We start from the raw sequence: 19602 nt of genomic DNA on the forward strand, positions 1-19602 counted from the left end.
TAAATACAATTGCAGGATATCCGATATGTTGGTTATCGTACCCAACAATGTTTCAGAAATTTTGTAGAACTCCTAAAAACAAAAATGTAGACCTGTAGGATACATTACAATCAGATTGCAACGAAATGCCCTTGCCAAAAAATCTACATTTGCTAACAAGTGTTCGAATACCATTGGCATCTTCTTTGGGTCATACAGTAAATAAGGAAAATGCATGCTGGTAGCTCGCCACAGATAGTATGGCCATTCTGAATAAAAACACAACAGCAAAATGGAACAATGACGCTCCGTCCACTTGTCTCTGTTGTTAGGCTACGGTATATTCTTGGCCGAATTAAAGAGGGGCACGAGAATGAAAACTCATGACAACAATGTATCGAATAATCGCCCATTGCCCTATTTTGCAGGATGAAAGAAGGACACGTGTACCTCTAGATGTATAAGGAGCGAATGGAGGAGAAGGAGGTGTGTTGAACAGCGGAGTGTGTGTGTGGGAGGGGGGGCATACACTACACACGCCTCCGGACTCGCTCACATACAGAAACTCCCCTTTTCAGCACCGTGGACAGTGCATATTTCTCCACGCGCGACGCTCGGCATCTCGACTCGAGCTGTACTTTTGTTGTTCTAAAAACGAACACTGGTCCAATCGTGAGGTCAGCTGACGCTGGTAATGGCCACCCACCCCACCCCTCTCTCTACCAACACACGGACTCAAACAGCAAGTTGCTGCATTTTTAAGTTTCCTTGCACGGGGACCGACGAAGAGAGACAAGGTCGACAGGCATATACTACTTTAGCCTCTTAGAAAAATGTACTTTTATAAACGTCAATCGCGTTATTTTTGTGACTCTCAAAGGATAAACAAATAGGATCTTGCGTTTTTATTTTTTCCTAATAAGCTCTTATCATTAAGCTCAGCAGTCGCCCTTCTTGCTTTCCTTTCCTCTGTATATCACACTCAACCGCCCATTGACTTTATGTTCATCTGAGCTGAAAAGCATCACTGCTCAGAATGTTGCTAGAACATCCTGGATCGAGTTGTCAAAATCCCGGGAATTTCTCCCGACACAGCGCAGGTCAAGGTAAGCAGTCGGCTTTCTTGTTTGGAGTCTTTTGCACTTATGATCGAGCTTTTATACAACTTAATGTGGAAATGTAGGCTACTGGTGTGTCTATTTGAGGCGGTTTAGTCACCTGTGATCTGTTAATGGGTTTTAATTAGCTACGAAATATCTAGTTAGCCTACACAACAAATCAGCACAGCGGGGGCTCCGCCTGCAGCTCAAAGTTTTATTGGCAGGATTCAAACAGGCATGAAATAGCCCATTGTATCACACAGCACATCCTATCATCATCAGTTAAACTTCTCAAATAAGAGTTTAACAAATCATTATTAGACCTATATGCTGAAAGAAGTGGTACAGTAGGCTAGTCCTTTCCCTTTCCCTTTCGAGACGCGAGAAGTTGTGAAAATAGATAAATTGCTCGGCTACACACATCGAATGGATTTCATCATATTGGCGCATGGCAATGTGTCCACTATCCATTTTAACAACATTTCACTGAGTATTCATACTGTTTCGAGGTTGGATATTAAATATTTTGTTTCTGTTTCCCTGCCAGCGGGAGACGTTATGAATACGTAATGAGCTGTATTGTTGGGAATCATATCAACAGATGTTATGCGCGTGCTGTCATTGTACACCATCGCTCATGGCTGTCACTGGAGACCACGAGACCACCAGAGCGCGTTTGCAGTGCCTGTGTAACGTGACAATGCAACAGCCCGGCTGCACACAGGCCGCCCCCCGCCCTCCCTAGTCATCAGCCTGGGCAAAATGCTCAACAAGTGTCAGGTTCCCTTCGACAGGTGCGGTACCTACTTCCTGTTTGTAAATTAGGAATAAAATAAAGGAGGTGTATGCCACCAAATATCTTGTTTTACCGTGCGTAATAGGGGGAAACGAATAAGGCTTATGTGTGGGTTATTGCATTAACAAATCAAAATCAATAGATTAGCAATGGTTTTAGAAATAAAAGCAACAATCATATGTTTACGAAAACACTTGGCCATGACTGCCCCTTTCTCACGGACTATTTTTTTGATGTAGAGCATGGGTGTCAAACTCTGGCCCGCGGGCCAAATTTGGCCCGCGGGGTAATTATATTTGGCCCGCGAGACAATACCAAATTACTACTAGAGCTGGCCCGCCGGTATTATACAGCGCATTCACCGCTAATACTACGAATCCCATAATGCTCTGCTGTTGTTTTCGCGCGCCAATCAGGACAGGACCCAGAAACGCCCTCTCCTCTGTGACAGTAGTCATAGCAACATAGACGCTACAACTGTCAGCGCGCTATCCCTTCCCAAAAATGGCGAAAAGAAAGGCAGAAAACAGGAGCTTTCTGGACAAGTGGGAGGCAGAATATCTTTCTCTGTGACATCTCGAGCCATCTCGATGCGCTGAACCTGCAGCTTCAGGGGCGGGGGCGCATCATCACAGACATGTACGCTGCAGTGAGGGCCTTTAAAACTAAACTGTGCCTGTGGGAGAATCAGATGCTGCAAGGAAACCATTGCCATTTTCCCTGCTGCCAAACCATAAAAGCGCAGATCTCTACCGCCGTGTTCCCATGCGCACAGTTTGCTGAAAAACTCAGTGTTCTCGCCGCTGAGTTTAGCCGGCGATTTGCCGACTTCGATGTCCAGAAATGTAGGTTTGAACTGCTTAGTAATCCCTTCGCAGTTGATGTGGAAAATGCACCAACCAACATCCAAATGGAGCTGATTGAACTCCAGTGCAACGACACGCTGAAGTCAAAGTATGATGCTGTGGGCGCCGCACAGTTTCCACGGTTCATCCCTGACACAATGCCTCAGCTCCGCACCCAAGCTGCTCAGATGCTCTCCATGTTCGGCAGCACTTATCTATGCGAGCAACTTTTCTCCTCGATGAAGATGACCAAAACAACTCACAGGAGACGTCTGACTGATGAACACCTTCGCTCGATACTGAGGATTTCTTCAGCTCAGAGCCTGAGCCCAGACATTGATGAACTAGCATCCAAGAAGAGATGCCAGGTATCTGGCTTGGGCACATCAGATTAGATCAGTGTGCAATAATTAACGTTTTCTTTGTGCACTTTTTCTTGCTACAAGGCATGGGCTTGAATGGTTGATTGATTTATTATCATTTTATTTGTAAAAAAAAAATATTTTGGTATTTAAATCAGAAGGCTGCAAATAGAAAAGAGGCATACGATTTTTATTTACATTTCATTTATTTAATAAATGAATGCCATTGATGTGTTTTTTCATTTGAAATTCGATTTTGCATGTCTCCACTATTAAATTATATATTGTATGGTAATAAGCGATGCTTGTTCCATATTCAATGTTAAAGCAAAACTTGTTTGGGTCCATATTAAAAGGTTCATTTGTTCAATGTTGGCCCGCGACTTTGTTCAGGTTTTACATTTTGGCCCACTGGGTATTTGAGTTTGACACCCCTGATGTAGAGCATCGCTCATGCTACGCAATTACTGTCGTCTAGCCCCTCAAAAGTGAGCGATCAATAGGAGATACAAAATATTATAAAGCTGACAAGTAAGAGGGAGCACTGAAGCATCCCACACCTTTCACCAAATGTGTTTCATATACTCTGAAAATACAGGCAAATGGGGCATTGATTTTAGATTCATCAGGGGTCCACGCGGCCATGGCACTAGTCGTGATTTCCCAAGGCGCCCTTTTGCGGCTGAGATCAGTGTCAATAAAATGCATTCGAGTGTTGCTTCGATCAACATGTTATTGAACGGCCAATCTCTTCCCTAAGTAAACAGCTGTCTTTGTGAAGTCAGCATAGGCTATAGGCCTAAGATATTGTGTGTGTGTGTGTGTGTGTGTGTGTGTGTGTGTGTGTGTGTGTCATTCGCCAGCCAGGTTTATATTCTTTTTAAACTAATTGTATTGTTATTGTATTGTTATCTACCGTGACCCCATCAATACGATAACATTTTGGGAAGATTTTCTCTTTTGCTTTTGAGTTGATAAGATACCATGAGTGGGATGGCTGATATAATATCAGAAACATCCCAAATATCAAATATTACTTCTAATTAAATTAAACCATTGAAATATAACATTAACTTTGGTAAAGGAATATTTTCGTCTGATCCAGATTTTTCTAATGAAAAGTGTACGTTTAATCCCGTTATTATAAGAAGAAATGGGTATCATATTATGCTCCAATGTGGCTAATAATAGGTTCATGAGACATATGCCTCCAAATATTCGATTAAATGAGAGGATAAGCCTAGAAAACACATTTACGTTGATAGAAAATTGCAATTATATCCAATATAAAACTTTTGTCTTAAATATGATGCAATTACTGTAGGCTACAGCTGTAGGCTAGTAAAAACGTATTTCAGTGTGGCAATATTTTACTAAATAGTGGTCAAGTAACCTGAAATGTCGTTCTATTTATGTGCATTTTAGAAAGGGGAAAAAACGAATGAAACATATTGAAAACTATACTACAATTAGGCCTACATTATGTTTAGGATGGAAGGCTGTACAAATATTAGAGGTGCATTCTGCCTTGTCAACTACACATCAACTACAGAAATTCAATAATCACGGCCAAAATGAATTTTATAATAGGCTAATAGGCCTACTTTGAAAATATGTATAGGCCTATTTTAATCTTTGGTCTCAAAGCAGACCTCGTTTTGCGTATCTATTACAGACAAATATTTGTAATGGTACATACGTAGGCCTAATGTCACTTGGAACAGAACAGTTTCATGGCTAAATAAATTAAAATATGTGCCAGGCTCCATTTTCGTTTGCATTTGATCATGTGTGTAGCCTGCCCTATTATATGGCGGTGATTTGATTTGAAATAGGCCTACACACGGTCTTAGAGAAACGTGCGTAAAGGCCTTTGCAAAGTTCCAATTAAAGCCTCTTAGACCTACTACTCGTGCTGTGAAAATATATGTTCATAAGATCATGCAAAAAATATATATAAGTGAACCAGCTATAGCCTAATGGTCAAGTAAGAGCTTCGTGCAATAAAATGACATTTAAAATGGCATAGCCTACATGCACCAACTTAACACAGCAACATGGTCGAAACCGTAGTCAAATGACATCTTGCGCCATGAAGTTAATTTTTTCTTCCGACGGGTACTTGGTACCCGCACACCTTTCCAAGTTGCTGCTAGGTGATGATCAGCTATCTCCCTGCTTTAACAGGCCAGTCGCTAGGGTAACTGCGTTGCGTAATCCTCCACAGCGGACAACACACTGTATGATAAAGCAAACTCGAGCGCATGCAACCACACTGCGCGGATTTTTTTGTATTCCTGATATACTGCATAAAATCCCAATGTGAGCGAAAGGCCTAGAACACATAAATACATTCGTTTTTCGTTATCGTGTGAGGAGATAATGAGCAATGGATAGACATAATGAACGGAATTCTCCAAAAGGAGCACCGAATAACACGGAGATTCTGTTTGCCTTGCTAGCGCAGAGCGAAGAACTACGGAAAGGTATTCAACAGGGCACCACATATGATTCCATCCCATTGGACACATAGTGGTTGAATCAACGTTGTTTTCACGTCATTTCAATTAAATGACGTTGAACCAGGGTGGAATAGACGTTGAATTGACGTCTGTGCCCAATGGGATTTGTGTATAATCGAATCTGCCTTTGGTTGGCACATTACAATGGTTAGGCCTAGATATTTAATCAATCATTTGTTGTCGCTGTTTATACAACTCAGAATAAGGGATGTTGTTTTATTTCGTTCCAACACCTTCATGTATCGCACAAGCTTATTTCTATAACGCGTACGGTATGATGAATACAAAATATAAAGTTATTCGAATATTTCGATCGTTATACTTCCCTATTTTACATTTCTGAATATTTGTATAGTAACTGCAATTAAATTATTATTTTTCTTACGTGCATATGTACAAAATTAACATTATTCTTGCATGCACAATTCGCTCCATGCAACATATCTTTTAGACTAGTCAGTGGTTAGCCGAAACAGTGGTTACATCCCTTTAATTTTTTTCTACTTTTAGCTCCTGTCGCCTGTATTACAATGGATTAGGGCTAAATCTGTATGTCGAAGGATTAAGGCTAAAAACGGTGAATCTATGAAAGGACATAGGCATATGTCTTATCTTTTTGCTCCTGAACACCAGAAAACAAGTTTTAACATTTGGACGCACAGTTTTAATCGGGTTGCAATTTCTCTATACATTGCATATGGGTTAAAGATATTAAAGACCTTTTGTTGTCAAGCATCCCTCCTACTTTCTTTGTTTGCTGTAGTGCGGAGGCCTACCTGAACTTTAAAAAACGTGTCTGATATTTTACAAAATATCAGAACATTATTGTCTTAAATGCTTAAAGATATTTTTGTGTTTAGATTGTACCAACTATGTCTATGTAACAAAGGGCCATATATGTGCATTATGTGACAAATATGTATACGAGGTTAACCTGTTAACGAGATTTTTATAAATATTACTGCAATTTCTAGGGATTGAATTGGCTTTCATGGGCAGACATATAGGCTACAGGTTATATTATTGGTAAGCAAGACACCTTTGATTGTTGCGTGAGACAAGGCAGCGTATTCTAGTTTTACAGAATCTATTGAATTAATAATGAATTTGATGCACCTGTTCATGACGTGGCTCCCTCGCTGTTGTGCATTGCTTGCTCTTGGCAGAAAAAAAATGGTCCATTAATTTTTCATAAATTGCTCACAAACGAACAATAGGAATGCGATTCCTTAGACGGATGAAACACGAAGTGCTTGAACTTTTGAATAAATAATAAAGCCGAGTGATAACATCTCAAAACGTATTTAAGTTGCCAGTGATGCAATTTCACTCGACAAGCGTTTGTTGATAGTTTAATAATAAGTTGCTTGTTGTGAGTTGTAATGACATTCTTTGCTGAAAGAGGGCCATTTTCATTTCGTGCATTGTGTTGTCTTGACGAAGGCCATGCTTATTCCCAAAAGTTCAATGGCCTGTAAATTGTCATATTATGTCTATTGATGTTCAGTTAATTATATGAGTTAGAGCTAATCCTGAACTTGATGAAGACACGAGCTGTAATCACATTTGGCCATATGGAAGGCCGGGTTCATCATTCCTACATATCCTGCCGTGTCTTATTGCTTATGCTAATTCTAGAGCAAATAGGCTTCTTGCAGCTTATAGGCCTACCTAAAACAATTTATATTAATTATGTGTCAATGTGATCATTTGCATGGTATCATCAGCATGTCTAAATGGTCAATAAAACCATGTAAATAGGCCTACTGAACACACAACGTGTAGCATTTAGCTTTGTGACTCATGCTAAATCTGACATCAAAACACATTTCACCTGATCCACTGTCTGCAAGTGTGCATTTTCAGCGTAATTTCATGCGTAAAACATGTTTGATGGGAAAGGCTTGGATGGTGTTTTGCTAATCGAATGCGGGAATATTGCCAACATATTCAGTGTGCGAACGGTGGATCAAATTTAGCTGTGGTCTCGTTTACATTAACGAAACCATCCTTCCCCACTCTGTGAAGCGGGCCTGCTTCTACGTGATTTGGAAACCGGATGTAAAGTAAAACCTCATGAGCAGCCTTTGGGCCAGCGTTGATTGGGCGGCTGAGCATACATAAGGGGATTTGACCAGTGTCGCTACAGAGGGCTTGTTTTTTTTCTTTCCTTTTTATTATCCCTAGTGATTCTTTAGTGGGAACAAATGGACCAGTGTTTTAAAGAGAGAGGGACCCATGCGCCTGTTGTAACCTCAAACAGAGGGATAGGGATAGAATAGCCCATGGTCGCAAGAAGGGAAACAGGGAGAGATAGAGAGGGAAAGGATTAGAGAGAGAGAGTTTTCCGGGATCCACTGTCGTTTCTGGTCTGGACTTGGATCAGTGGGTTACCATGCAAAGTAAGAGTGTTTGTTTCATGGCATGCGCTTTTTTGAGGAGTGATAGTAAGAGGGTACTTTTTGATGTCTTCTTCATTAACTCAACAGATCAAACCCATAATAACTCAATCAGCCAATAGGTATTCGATGCTCTTCCACTGGGCACACACTGGTTGAATTAACGTTGTTTTCACGTAATTTCCATTAAATTACGTTGAACCAACTGAATTTACGTCAGTGCTCAGTGAGATGGCTTTACTAGTTGGATTTCAGCTGTGTGTGTCCTTTTGTATTGCTGTACATCTGTCACCCACACGTGGAAAAGGGTAACGTATGTTGCCAGGTTTCAATCATCATGGGAGGAACAAAATAACCATTGGCGTTTACTGTCATTTCTGGGTTATGAAAAAAATGATGATGATGGCGATGATGACAAAAACAAATGAATGGCTGTAATTTATAGACAGCATAGTGTATTTACTTACATCTGATACTACTGAAATAATTGTGTCCCTACATTTATACATCAATAATGAGTCCGCAACACCTTCGTCAACTTAAATCCACTTCGAAATGTGCCTTTTGGTGATAGTTTCTCAGTTAGCACATGTGACATTGGCAATGCATTTATGCTTTTCATTCAACCGGATTATTGTATTAGGCCTACATATTTTTTATTGAATAGATAACAGTTGAAGAGTTTATTTCCAAAACGCTATATCCACCAGTTTATCAAATGTGTGTTTTTTCATCAGAAATAATTGCTTATCCTTCATCTTCATGTATATGTATAATAATACTGTTCTACGATGTGTTATTCAGAGTTTAGATGTGTATGCAAATGTATTTTTTGAAAAACGATATATATCCATTGTTTAGCTGGAATGGAATGTTCGTATCCTGTATATTTGACTGTGGTATGCGGTTGTCTCACCTAGCTATCTCAAGATGAATCTACGTGCTCTGGATAATAGCATCTGCTAAATGTCAAATGTAAATGTTTAACGTACAGATCACATATTACTGTATTGAATTAAAAAATATATTCAATATTGATGTCACAAATGTATCATTTGTACATTTCTTTATTAAAAATGTAGGTATTTGACTGTGTAAAATCTAACACTACTACTCATTTCTCTGAGCATGAGGCGGATATATAGCATTTTGCAAAAAAAAGCATGATTATTTGTCTCTGAAATTGTTAAACCATCAAGTAATAGATTTGAAACAAAAACATGTCTGTCATTGAACAACCTCCATGCCATGATTAGATAGTGAAAAAACACACCAATCTCTTTCATAATTTCTTTAAATAATAAAAGCTAATTTACCAACATTTCTGAAAATGGATATAGAGCGTTTTGTAATGAAACTCTTCAATTCTCAACTATGTGACAATATATAGGCTACCGATGAAAATAAAACACATACAATAGCATAGATACTAGATCAGTGACAAAACGGTCTCATATTTGCCCTGAAATAGACTGCATTGGGATTTTCCCATTAGTTTCTATTGACTCTGCAAATGTATACATGTGAAGTTGTAGTGTCAACTATAAAACAAGTCATGTAAATGTGTGCTTAACGTGGAAAAAATAGGCCAATTTAAAAAAAAATATGAATGTGTTTTCAATTTTGCAGCAGTGTGAATAGGTCTAAGATCACTTTCATGTATTATTTTATCAGTACACATGTTTTCAATTAAGCAATTTAAAATAATGTAGGCCTATTGTGTGTTTCGTTGTGAGGGCATGGCATAGGCCCCTATCATTAGACTACTACGTTATTACAATTAGGTTTAGTAATTCATTACTCAGATGTAATTAATTGAATTAGAGTAATTTGTCACGGATCTCTTAGAACATTAAGTATAATTTATCAACAACAAAACATTTAAATTATTTGTATCGAATTAGTGTCTTTATTTAGATATTATCATAAGTAAGTATATTCTAAATCAAATGCATTAACAAATGTCTACATTTGACAATAGTATGAATAGGCTTAGCTATTTTTGAGTCGTAAACTATTTGACCACCAAATGCTAAATGATCTCTTAAGCAGTGTTTTAATTCAAGATGGCTTCATGGTCATCCTGTCTTCTCCCCTTCAGAGATTCCTGTATGCGCGGGCTGTAATCAACACATCGTGGACCGCTTCATCCTCAAAGTGCTGGACCGCCATTGGCACAGCAAGTGCCTGAAATGCAGCGACTGCCAATCCCAACTAGCGGACAAGTGCTTCAGCCGGGAAGATAGAGTCTACTGCAAAGAAGACTTTTTTAAGTGGGTGCAAGAAATACGCCATGAAATATATATTCTTTAATGAAAGACAAATTATTGAAAATATGTCAGGTGTGTAGCCTAATATTTAATGTAAACCAAGCCTAATTATTCGATATAATCACACGGTCTGCATCTTATTTTGAGGTTGTGAATGTGATGAAACACTCACTTGTCAATGTATTGATGATAACCTTCTTATTTCCTAAAAGGAGATTTGGGACCAAATGCGCCGCGTGTCAGCAAGGTATTCCGCCGACGCAAGTGGTGAGGAGAGCGCAGGATTTCGTGTACCACCTGCACTGCTTCGCGTGCATCGTGTGCAAAAGGCAGCTCGCGACAGGTGACGAGTACTACTTGATGGAAGACAGCAGACTCGTGTGCAAGGCTGACTACGAAACCGCCAAACAGAGAGGTGAGAGGTCACGGTATACCTGAACATACCTTTATCACACCTAATTAGGGTCCCCAAGATCAGAGTGCCTAGACTCTAACGCGGAATTACGCATGTATCCACTGTCGTTGATATTTCAGCCATATCAAAGAATGTGTATATCCTACAATGCCCACATCTTCATTTATGTCTGCTAAATAACGTGAAAAAGGATTTAACATATTATAGGCTATCACGCACGCATCACCGAATAAGTTATGTAATGTTTTACTTATTTGATCCATTGACCTTTTATTGAGCAACTGCTTGGAGCTGTGAACTTGATCTACAAGACTATGAGGTCACCCATAAACACTTGACCCACCTGCGCTGATTGCATCGTATCCCGCATCCCAATCGATAGCAATATGGATACAGCCTATCCAATTGCAGTGAAGAGAGAAAACGTAGTTCTTTCTGTTTTATTTTATTAGCAGACCGACAGTGACTAAGAAGATTATATTCAGCCTCATCTGCACAACAGACTATTTAGGAGGTTTGTTTCAAAGGTGTTTAAAGCGCTGGTGACCATGTTTTGCTAAACTATCTCATAGGCTACAATAAGGCCTCATATTTCAAGTAAAATAATTGAAATTGGAATGAAATGTCAAATGCAATGACCAAAATGGGCATGTTTTCTACCACAAACTGTAACGGCGGTCCTCCTCCTCTTCATCCGAAGAGGAGGAGCAGGGATTGAACCAAGGTGCAGCGCGTTGAAATGACATGATAAATCTTTTATTAACAAGACAAAACGAAACAAACTATACTTGAATAAACTAACAAAATAACAAAACGAAAGAAGACAGACCTGAACGACGAACTTACATACAACGTGAAGAACGAAATGAACAGGAACAGACTACATGAAATGAACAAACCGTAAACAGTCCCGTATGGTGCAAACATCGACACAGACACAGGAGACAACCACCCACAAACAAACCTTGTGAACAGCCTACCTAAATATGACTCTCAATTAGAGGAACGCCAAACACCTGCCTCCAATTGAGAGCCATACCAGGCAACCCTAAACCAACATAGAAACAGACAACATAGAATGCCCACCCAAACTCACGTCCTGACCAACTAACACACAAAACTAAACAGAAAACAGGTCAGGAACGTGACATAACCCCCCCCTCAAGATGCGTACTCCGAACGCATCACCAAAAAGTCCAGGGGAGGGTCTGGGTGGGCATCTGACCACGGTGGTGGCTTAGGCTCCGGGCGTGGTTCCCACCCCACCATAATCAATCCCCGCTTCCTTAGCCTCCCCACAATGACCACCCTCCAAATAACCCCACCTAAATTTAGGGGCAACACCAGAATCAAGGACAGCTCTGGGACAAGGTAGCTCAGGACATAGGGATAGCTCAGGACAGAGGGAGAGCTTAGGAGAGAGAGGTAGCTCAGGAGAGAGAGGTAGCTCAGGAGAGAGGGGCAACTCCGGACTGAAGGGCAGCTCCGGACAGAGAGACAGCTCTGGACTGAGGGGCAGTTCAGGATTACTAGCCGCTTCTGGCTGAGGGACAGCTCATGGCTGACTGACGGCTCTGGACGCTCATGGCAGGCTGACGGCTCTGGACGCTCATGGCAGGCTGACGGCTCTGGACGCTCATGGCAGGCTGACGGCTCTGGACGCTCATGGCAGGCTGACGGCTCTGGACGCTCATGGCAGGCTGACGGCTCTGGACGCTCATGGCAGGCTGACGGCTCTGGACGCTCATGGCAGGCTGACGGCTCTGGCTGCTCATGGCTCTCTGACGGCTCTGGCTGCTCATGGCTCTCTGACGGCTCTGGCTGCTCATGGCTCTCTGACGGCTCTGGCTGCTCATGGCTCTCTGACGGCTCTGGCTGCTCATGGCTCTCTGACGGCTCTGGCTGCTCATGGCTCGCTGACGGCTCTGGCTGCTCATGGCTCGCTGACGGCTCTGGCAGATCCTGTCTGGCTGGCGGCTCTGGCAGATCCTGTCTGGCTGGCGGCTCTGGCAGATCCTGTCTGGCTGGCGGCTCTGGCAGATCCTGTCTGGCTGGCGGCTCTGGCAGATCCTGTCTGGCTGGCGGCTCTGGCAGATCCTGTCTGATTGGCGGCTCTGGCAGATCCTGTCTGGCGGGCGGCTCTAGCGGCTCCTGTCTGGCGGACGGCTCTAGCGGCTCCTGTCTGGCGGACGGCTCTAGCGGCTCCTGTCTGGCGGACGGCTCTGTAGGCTCATGGCAGACGGGCGGCTTTGCAGGCTCATGGCAGACGGGCGGCTTTGCAGGCTCATTGCAGACGGATGGCTCAGACGGCGCTGGGGAGACGGATGGCTCAGATGGCGCTGGGGAGACGGATGGCTCAGACGGCGCTGGGGAGACGGATGGCTCAGACGGCGCTCGGGAGACGGATGGCTCAGATGGCGCTGGGGAGACGGATGGCTCAGATGGCGCTGGTGAGACGGATGGCTCAGATGGCGCTGGTGAGACGGATGGCTCTGGCCGGATAATGCGCACTGTAGACCTGGTGCGTGGTGCCGGAACTGGAGGCACCGGGCTAAGGACACGCACCTTCATACTAGTGCGGGGAGCAGGGACAGGGCACACTGGACTCTCAAAGCCCACTCTATACCTGGTGCGAGGTACCGGCACTGGTGACACCGGGCTGAGGGCAAGCACATCAGGATTAGTAGGGGGAGAAGAAACAGTGTGTACAGGGCTCTGGAGACGCACAGGAGGCTTAGTGCGTGGTGCCGGAACTGGAGGCACCGAACTGGATACACGCACTACAGGGAGAGTGCGTGGAGGAGGAACAGGGCTCAGGAGACGCACTGGTAGCCTAGTGCGTAGTGTAGGCACTGTAGGTACTAGGCTGGGGCGGGGAGGTGGCGCCGGAAATACCGGACCGTGCAGGCGTACTGGCTCTCTTGAGCATTGAGCCTGCCCAACCTTACCTGGTTGAATGCTCCCGGTTGCCCGACCAGTGCGGGGAGGTGGAATAACCCTCACCGGGCTATGTAGGCGAACCGGGGAAACCATGCGTAAGGCAGGTGCCATGTATGCCGGCCGAGGAGACGCACTGGAGACCAGACGCGTTGAGCCGGCCTCATGACACCTGGCTCAATGCCCAATCTAGCCCTACCAGTGCGGGGAGGTGGAATAACCCGCACCGGGCTATGCACACGTACAGGAGACACCGTGCGCTCTACTGCGTAACACGGTGTCTGCCCGTACTCCCGCTCTCCACGGTTAGCCTGGGAAGTGGGCGCAGGTCTCCTACCTGCCCTAGGCCCACTACCCCTTAGCCCCCCCCCAAGAAATTTTTGGGAGTTACTCACGGGCTTTTCGGGCTTCCGTGCAAGACGCGTCCCCTCATAACGCCGGTTCCTCTCTCTATTTTCCTCCGCTCTCCGAGCTGCCTCCAGCCGTTCCCATGGACGGTGATTTACTTTAGCCCATGGTCCTTCTCCGTTAAATATTTGCTCCCAACTCCACAAGTCCTGTATACTTGCCCGTTGCTCCAAATTACGCTGCTTGGCTCTGGATTGGTGGGTGGTTCTGTAACGGCGGTCCTCCTCCTCTTCATCCGAAGAGGAGGAGCAGGGATTGAACCAAGGTGCAGCGCGTTGAAATGACATGATAAATCTTTTATTAACAAGACAAAACGAAACAAACTATACTTGAATAAACTAACAAAATAACAAAACGAAAGAAGACAGACCTGAACGACGAACTTACATACAACGTGAAGAACGAAATGAACAGGAACAGACTACATGAAATGAACAAACCGTAAACAGTCCCGTATGGTGCAAACATCGACACAGACACAGGAGACAACCACCCACAAACAAACCTTGTGAACAGCCTACCTAAATATGACTCTCAATTAGAGGAACGCCAAACACCTGCCTCCAATTGAGAGCCATACCAGGCAACCCTAAACCAACATAGAAACAGACAACATAGAATGCCCACCCAAACTCACGTCCTGACCAACTAACACACAAAACTAAACAGAAAACAGGTCAGGAACGTGACACAAACGTATTTTTGGGAAAACGAAATGAAGTTTACAACTAGATTTTTTTTCTTCCACTGAATTTGAAATTAATACTTTTTTAATAAAAATGCTTATTCGTTGCATGCTAAATTGAGTACAACTGACCTCAGAGAATCTGTTTTAACACAACGAAATCCAGCAAGCAAATTTTCTTTGTGAATAGTTCGTGTTACTCAAGTTCTCTTCCCCATCTGTTTGTGTGAATTTACTGACTAAACCAACCGCTGATTTACCCATTGAGTTAAGATGAGTTTTCATGGAAAACCACACACGTTTATTTGGTTAATGAGAGGGCCTCATTACTTCGGTGTTTGCCCACTTGTAGGATGGTCTGGCATATGTTTTTGTTCATAGGCTTTTGGTTTAAGAGTTAGTATTTATCTGGGTTTAATTAGGCTTATTGAAAGTAATAAGTCAGAAAATGAAGTTATGAAGTTTACTCGTCTTCCCATTGTTTTCTACAATAATTTTTTTTCAGTTCTGGTATGTCACTTGCACTTTTTAATGGCTGAACCTGAATATCTATAAACAGCCTATTTACCCTTGGAATCTAAGGTTAAGTCTTTTAGCATAAAGTAGGCCTAATGGGGTACATGTTTGTGTAAGGTCTGGCTTACAATGTGTGTCTTTTATTTTCAGAGGCAGACTCAACAGCGAAAAGGCCACGAACGACTATCACCGCCAAACAGCTCGAGACCCTGAAAAACGCTTACAACAACTCTCCAAAACCTGCCCGCCACGTCCGAGAACAGCTATCGTCAGAAACCGGCCTAGATATGCGTGTTGTTCAGGTAACTATCCATTCCCCTCCACTATAGACCATTTCATTAGCGTCCTTATTTTAGTATTATTTCAGGACATGCATGGGATTCCATTGAAATACTGCTTGAAATGGCCTCCCAGCGGGTTTGAATGGTTAGAATTTACGATAAGATGGATTAAAATGAAGTCCACACACTTGAAAGTCAGAACTGTAAGCGCGAGCTCGTTAACAATGCTAAGAGAGAGCTTCGCATATTGTCTGTCCGTGAAAGATCCCTACTGTGGTTGACTATAGTCATATATATTGTTTATTTGCAAGGACACTTAAAGTAGGTACGCGGAAGCCACTATCGCGCTTCATTATTCACGGAAGGGGAAATGGGGGTTAAGAGGGTTCACTTCGGCTGCATATCACTAATGAATATAGGCCTTGCCTATATGTAGGAGAGAAAGGAGGAACATTTTTACCTGGTTCAATTAAATTAGGCTTTGCATGATGTGGATTGTAAACAACAAAATATGTGCTAACATTGAATGGTTCATCAATCATAAGTGTCTCTTAAAAATAAAATACAAATGTTTTCAAATTGTATCACACACGTTTACAGCTAAAATTTAGAACGTGGCCATAGTGAAATGTGAATAATTAGAATCACCTCCGGGTGAGTAGATCCCAGTGAGAAGGTAACATGCGACCTGTCTGCTCCCAGGGTTAAGGACAACTTGTAGCTGTCGCAAAGTTAATTAGCGTGATAAATCTCAGGGCATGTTAGTCCCAACATTAGTGTTCTGTGACAAAGAGGCGACCTGCTTCCCAGACAGTCCTTGAAAATTAATTTTGTTTTAATGTTAATGTGCTGTACCTGACCACTTAAAAGCATAGCAGTTTCACTGAAGAAAGAGTCAAGAAAAATGATGTCCGGAACGGTCCAGTAAGTAGAATGGAATTTGGCATCAGAACTGATATGTCCTATAGTCTATGAACGAAAAATGCAGTTCAAAAGAAACAACATTTATTTTATAAAACTGACTACTTGTGTATAGCCTACTCTTCTGTAAATGTAACACTAAATTATATATTTCTAATTTTAAGAAATCTATTTCACTTCACTCACAAGTGTATTGTAGGAGAAGGCTTATTGGAGGATCTGCCTTCAACAGGAAACTTCCCAATTATATACCTCAAATAAATAAAACAAAACATATATGTACCAAACACCTCCTTTGTCCTCCAGGTCTGGTTTCAGAACAGGCGAGCAAAAGAGAAGAGGCTGAAGAAGGATGCAGGCAGACAGAGGTGGGGACAGTACTTCCGCAACATGAAGAGGTCGCGAGGCAGTTCAAAATCAGACAAGGACAGTATCCAGGAGGAGGGCATGGACAGCGACGCTGAGGTCTCCTTTACAGGTATGATGGGAAAACAAACAGACAGACATCTGAGATGATGTATTCACAGGAATCTAACCGAAGTGAAAGGGATACAGACGGCAGCCTTTAAGCTCCTATTTGAGGAATTATGAGAAATGTTATTATCACAATTATATTACAAATGTCTTCTTGAAATTATTTATTATCCCCTAAAGTGCATGGGGGAAATGGACATAGCCAATTTCTAAACCACACATTTTGGTTTATTCCCATTCAAATTTGAATGAAACCTATATTTACCCAAATAATTCCATTGAGGGAAATTGTTGACCAGAATCAAACTAATATTAGCAGGAAATGGAATAAGCACTTCCATAATGCCACACCCTGACTAAGTGTCCTCCCTTATGTTCCAGATGAGCCACCCATGTCGGAGCTCAGCCACTCCAACGGCATCTACAGTGGCCTGAGCGAGTCGTCCCTGGCCATGGGGGGCCGCCAGGAGAGCAGCCACGGCCCCTTCCCCCTAGAGCATGGAGTCCTCCAGTCCCAGGACCAGTACCACAACATCCGCTCCAGCAGCCCCTACGGCCTACCCCAGTCTCCAGGCTCGCTTCAGGCCCTGCCCAGGCACCAGCCCCCCATCTCCAGCCTGGTCTACCCTGACTCCGGCCTGTCCATCATGACCCAAGGCGGGGCCCCCGGGCTGAACCCAGGCATGAGAGGAGTGTTGGGTGGCGCTAACGGCCCCAGCTCGGATCTGTCTACTGGCAGCAGTGGGGGCTACCCAGACTTCCCAGCGAGCCCGGCTTCCTGGTTGGATGAAGTGGACCACGGCCAGTTTTGATTAGCTGGGTTGATTGGTCAACGTGGTCTAAGGACTCAAAGGTGTGTGTCACAAACTGGAAAGAGACAGTCACACATGACCTGTGAAACAGAGAGACCGGGTCGAACGGTTGCTGTCTTCCACCCTTCTTGGATCACTCCATCTGTCTCTATCAATTAACTGTCAATCTTTTTCATTTCTCCTCATCTGAGTGGACTGGAAGGAAGGATTGGGCCATCAAAAAGTATGAATGGCAGTACTTGGAACTCACACACTCCATTCCTCATAGAGAACCAGACTGAGAATCATGGCGTGCTGGCCTGTTATGAATGATCATTTAGCGCTACTGACGGAGTGTTGATATATTGCTCCGATAGCATCAAGAGCAGGGTCTGAAAGGAAAGCACCTCACTTCTACAATCAGAACGTTTAATTGTCAGACAGACAGACTACTCAATCTCTGTCTTAAGTCTCAACAGCACTGCTCAAACAGTCCTCCACCATTGAACTATGTGTACAGCGGCTTTGGACCATCATGCTTTTGATCCCTATGGTGTCATCAATATTAAACCAGAGGAAGCTCACAGATACACACTATTTCCAGCTCTGCTATCGTGGTGACAACATAACAAATTTCAACTTTTGCCCAATTGGATTGTGATAGACTCTACCCCCAATCCTTTCCACCTTATTCTTCTCTCTGTTTTTTTATATGTACTGCACCGATGCAGGTTTTGGTTAAAGTCAGAGTCTTTACATATCTGGTTGTTGCCAAATGTCTATATATATATATATTACAGTTTATCATTGTGGAGACTTTATTTTTATACAACCCCTTCGACAATATGAATACACTGATATTAGTACTTTGTACATTGACAGCCAGGGATCTAGACAGGTTGTAGATGTCGCCTCCCACCGATAACTAGAGGTGCAATTACTTCTATGCATTTGTGTGTTTTCAGATGTATCTTGTTCTTTTCGTTCTGAGCTACCTGGGCATGCTGAAACCCAGGCTGGTGTACGTGTTTGTTTATGTGGAAGATGTTTTATGTCTTATTTATTCTCTCTGATGATGATGATGATGATGATTAAGTGATACAGGTCTTTAATAAATGTGTCAGCTAAATCCAAACTGACCAATGGATCTTGTATCACATCTTTATTTTATTGTATTATATTGACTATGGGCTGTATCCTAGGTTCTCTTCTATGTTAGATTTTTTTTTTTTTAAGTGTTTTATGCACACCTTAATTCTGCAAAACACTAACAGAAGCTAGGGTAATTGGGGTGGTGGCTTATCTCCAATATTCATCCCTAATTTTCCTGGAGTATTAATTACATTGATCTTATATCAGAATACAGATACTGCAGGAGAAAAGGAGATCTGGAGATCTGGCTGTGTCTGCAGATTGGCCGTCTGGCAAATTACCAAAGCCGTATCAAGAGTTCAACGGCTCTTTAGTGCAGAAATTTGATGCAGACTGAGAGGCAACATGTCGATTTAGAGATAACCGTGCCTTGTTTGCCCAAATGCCCCTACGGGATAAAAATCTTAAATCCATTAGCTTAGGAGGGATCGAATGGCCCTTGTAAATTTCCTCATTTGTTTACTTATTCAAAGTCGGGTTCAATTAAATAGATTAAACAGTGTGGTGTGTGTGTGTGAGCGGCGTACATGCGTCTGTGTGACGTCAATTTCTTACATTTTTTCTCACAGTGACAAAGACTTGCATTGCGGTTTTATCTGTGCATAGCATCACAGACAACACATTAAAAACCATCCTCACCCTGACAAATCCTATCAATCTGTACCATCTTTTAGATGGACTCTTTCGCCATCTTCCAGCAATTTGCAACGTATTCCAGGAGACCTGATCATGAACAACTCTGGACTTTA

At 42.8% G+C, this 19602-nt stretch overlaps 1 protein-coding gene across 3 annotated transcripts; it reads left to right on the forward strand.

Annotated features, from left to right (window-relative positions):
* The first annotated feature begins 509 nt into the window (after positions 1-509).
* On the forward strand, positions 510-18848 carry LOC139552315 (LIM/homeobox protein Lhx3-like). 3 transcript variants are annotated; one of them, XM_071363930.1, is made up of 6 exons: positions 510-1085; positions 10105-10276; positions 10489-10688; positions 15385-15536; positions 16743-16914; positions 17292-18848. In XM_071363930.1, the coding sequence occupies exons 1-6, from the start codon at positions 1016-1018 to the stop codon at positions 17720-17722; spliced, it is 1197 nt and encodes a 398-aa protein (XP_071220031.1). In that variant the 5' UTR covers positions 510-1015; the 3' UTR covers positions 17723-18848. The 3 variants fall into 3 exon arrangements, with proteins under 3 accessions (XP_071220031.1, XP_071220030.1, XP_071220032.1); XM_071363929.1 differs by having other exon boundaries at positions 511-1085; positions 10486-10688; XM_071363931.1 differs by lacking the exon at positions 510-1085 and adding an exon at positions 5092-5568 and having other exon boundaries at positions 10486-10688.
* Positions 18849-19602: the final 754 nt, after the last annotated feature.

This window comes from Salvelinus alpinus, chromosome 24 (genome assembly GCF_045679555.1).
Source record: "Salvelinus alpinus chromosome 24, SLU_Salpinus.1, whole genome shotgun sequence".
In the NCBI taxonomy this organism is placed as follows: domain Eukaryota; kingdom Metazoa; phylum Chordata; class Actinopteri; order Salmoniformes; family Salmonidae; genus Salvelinus; species Salvelinus alpinus.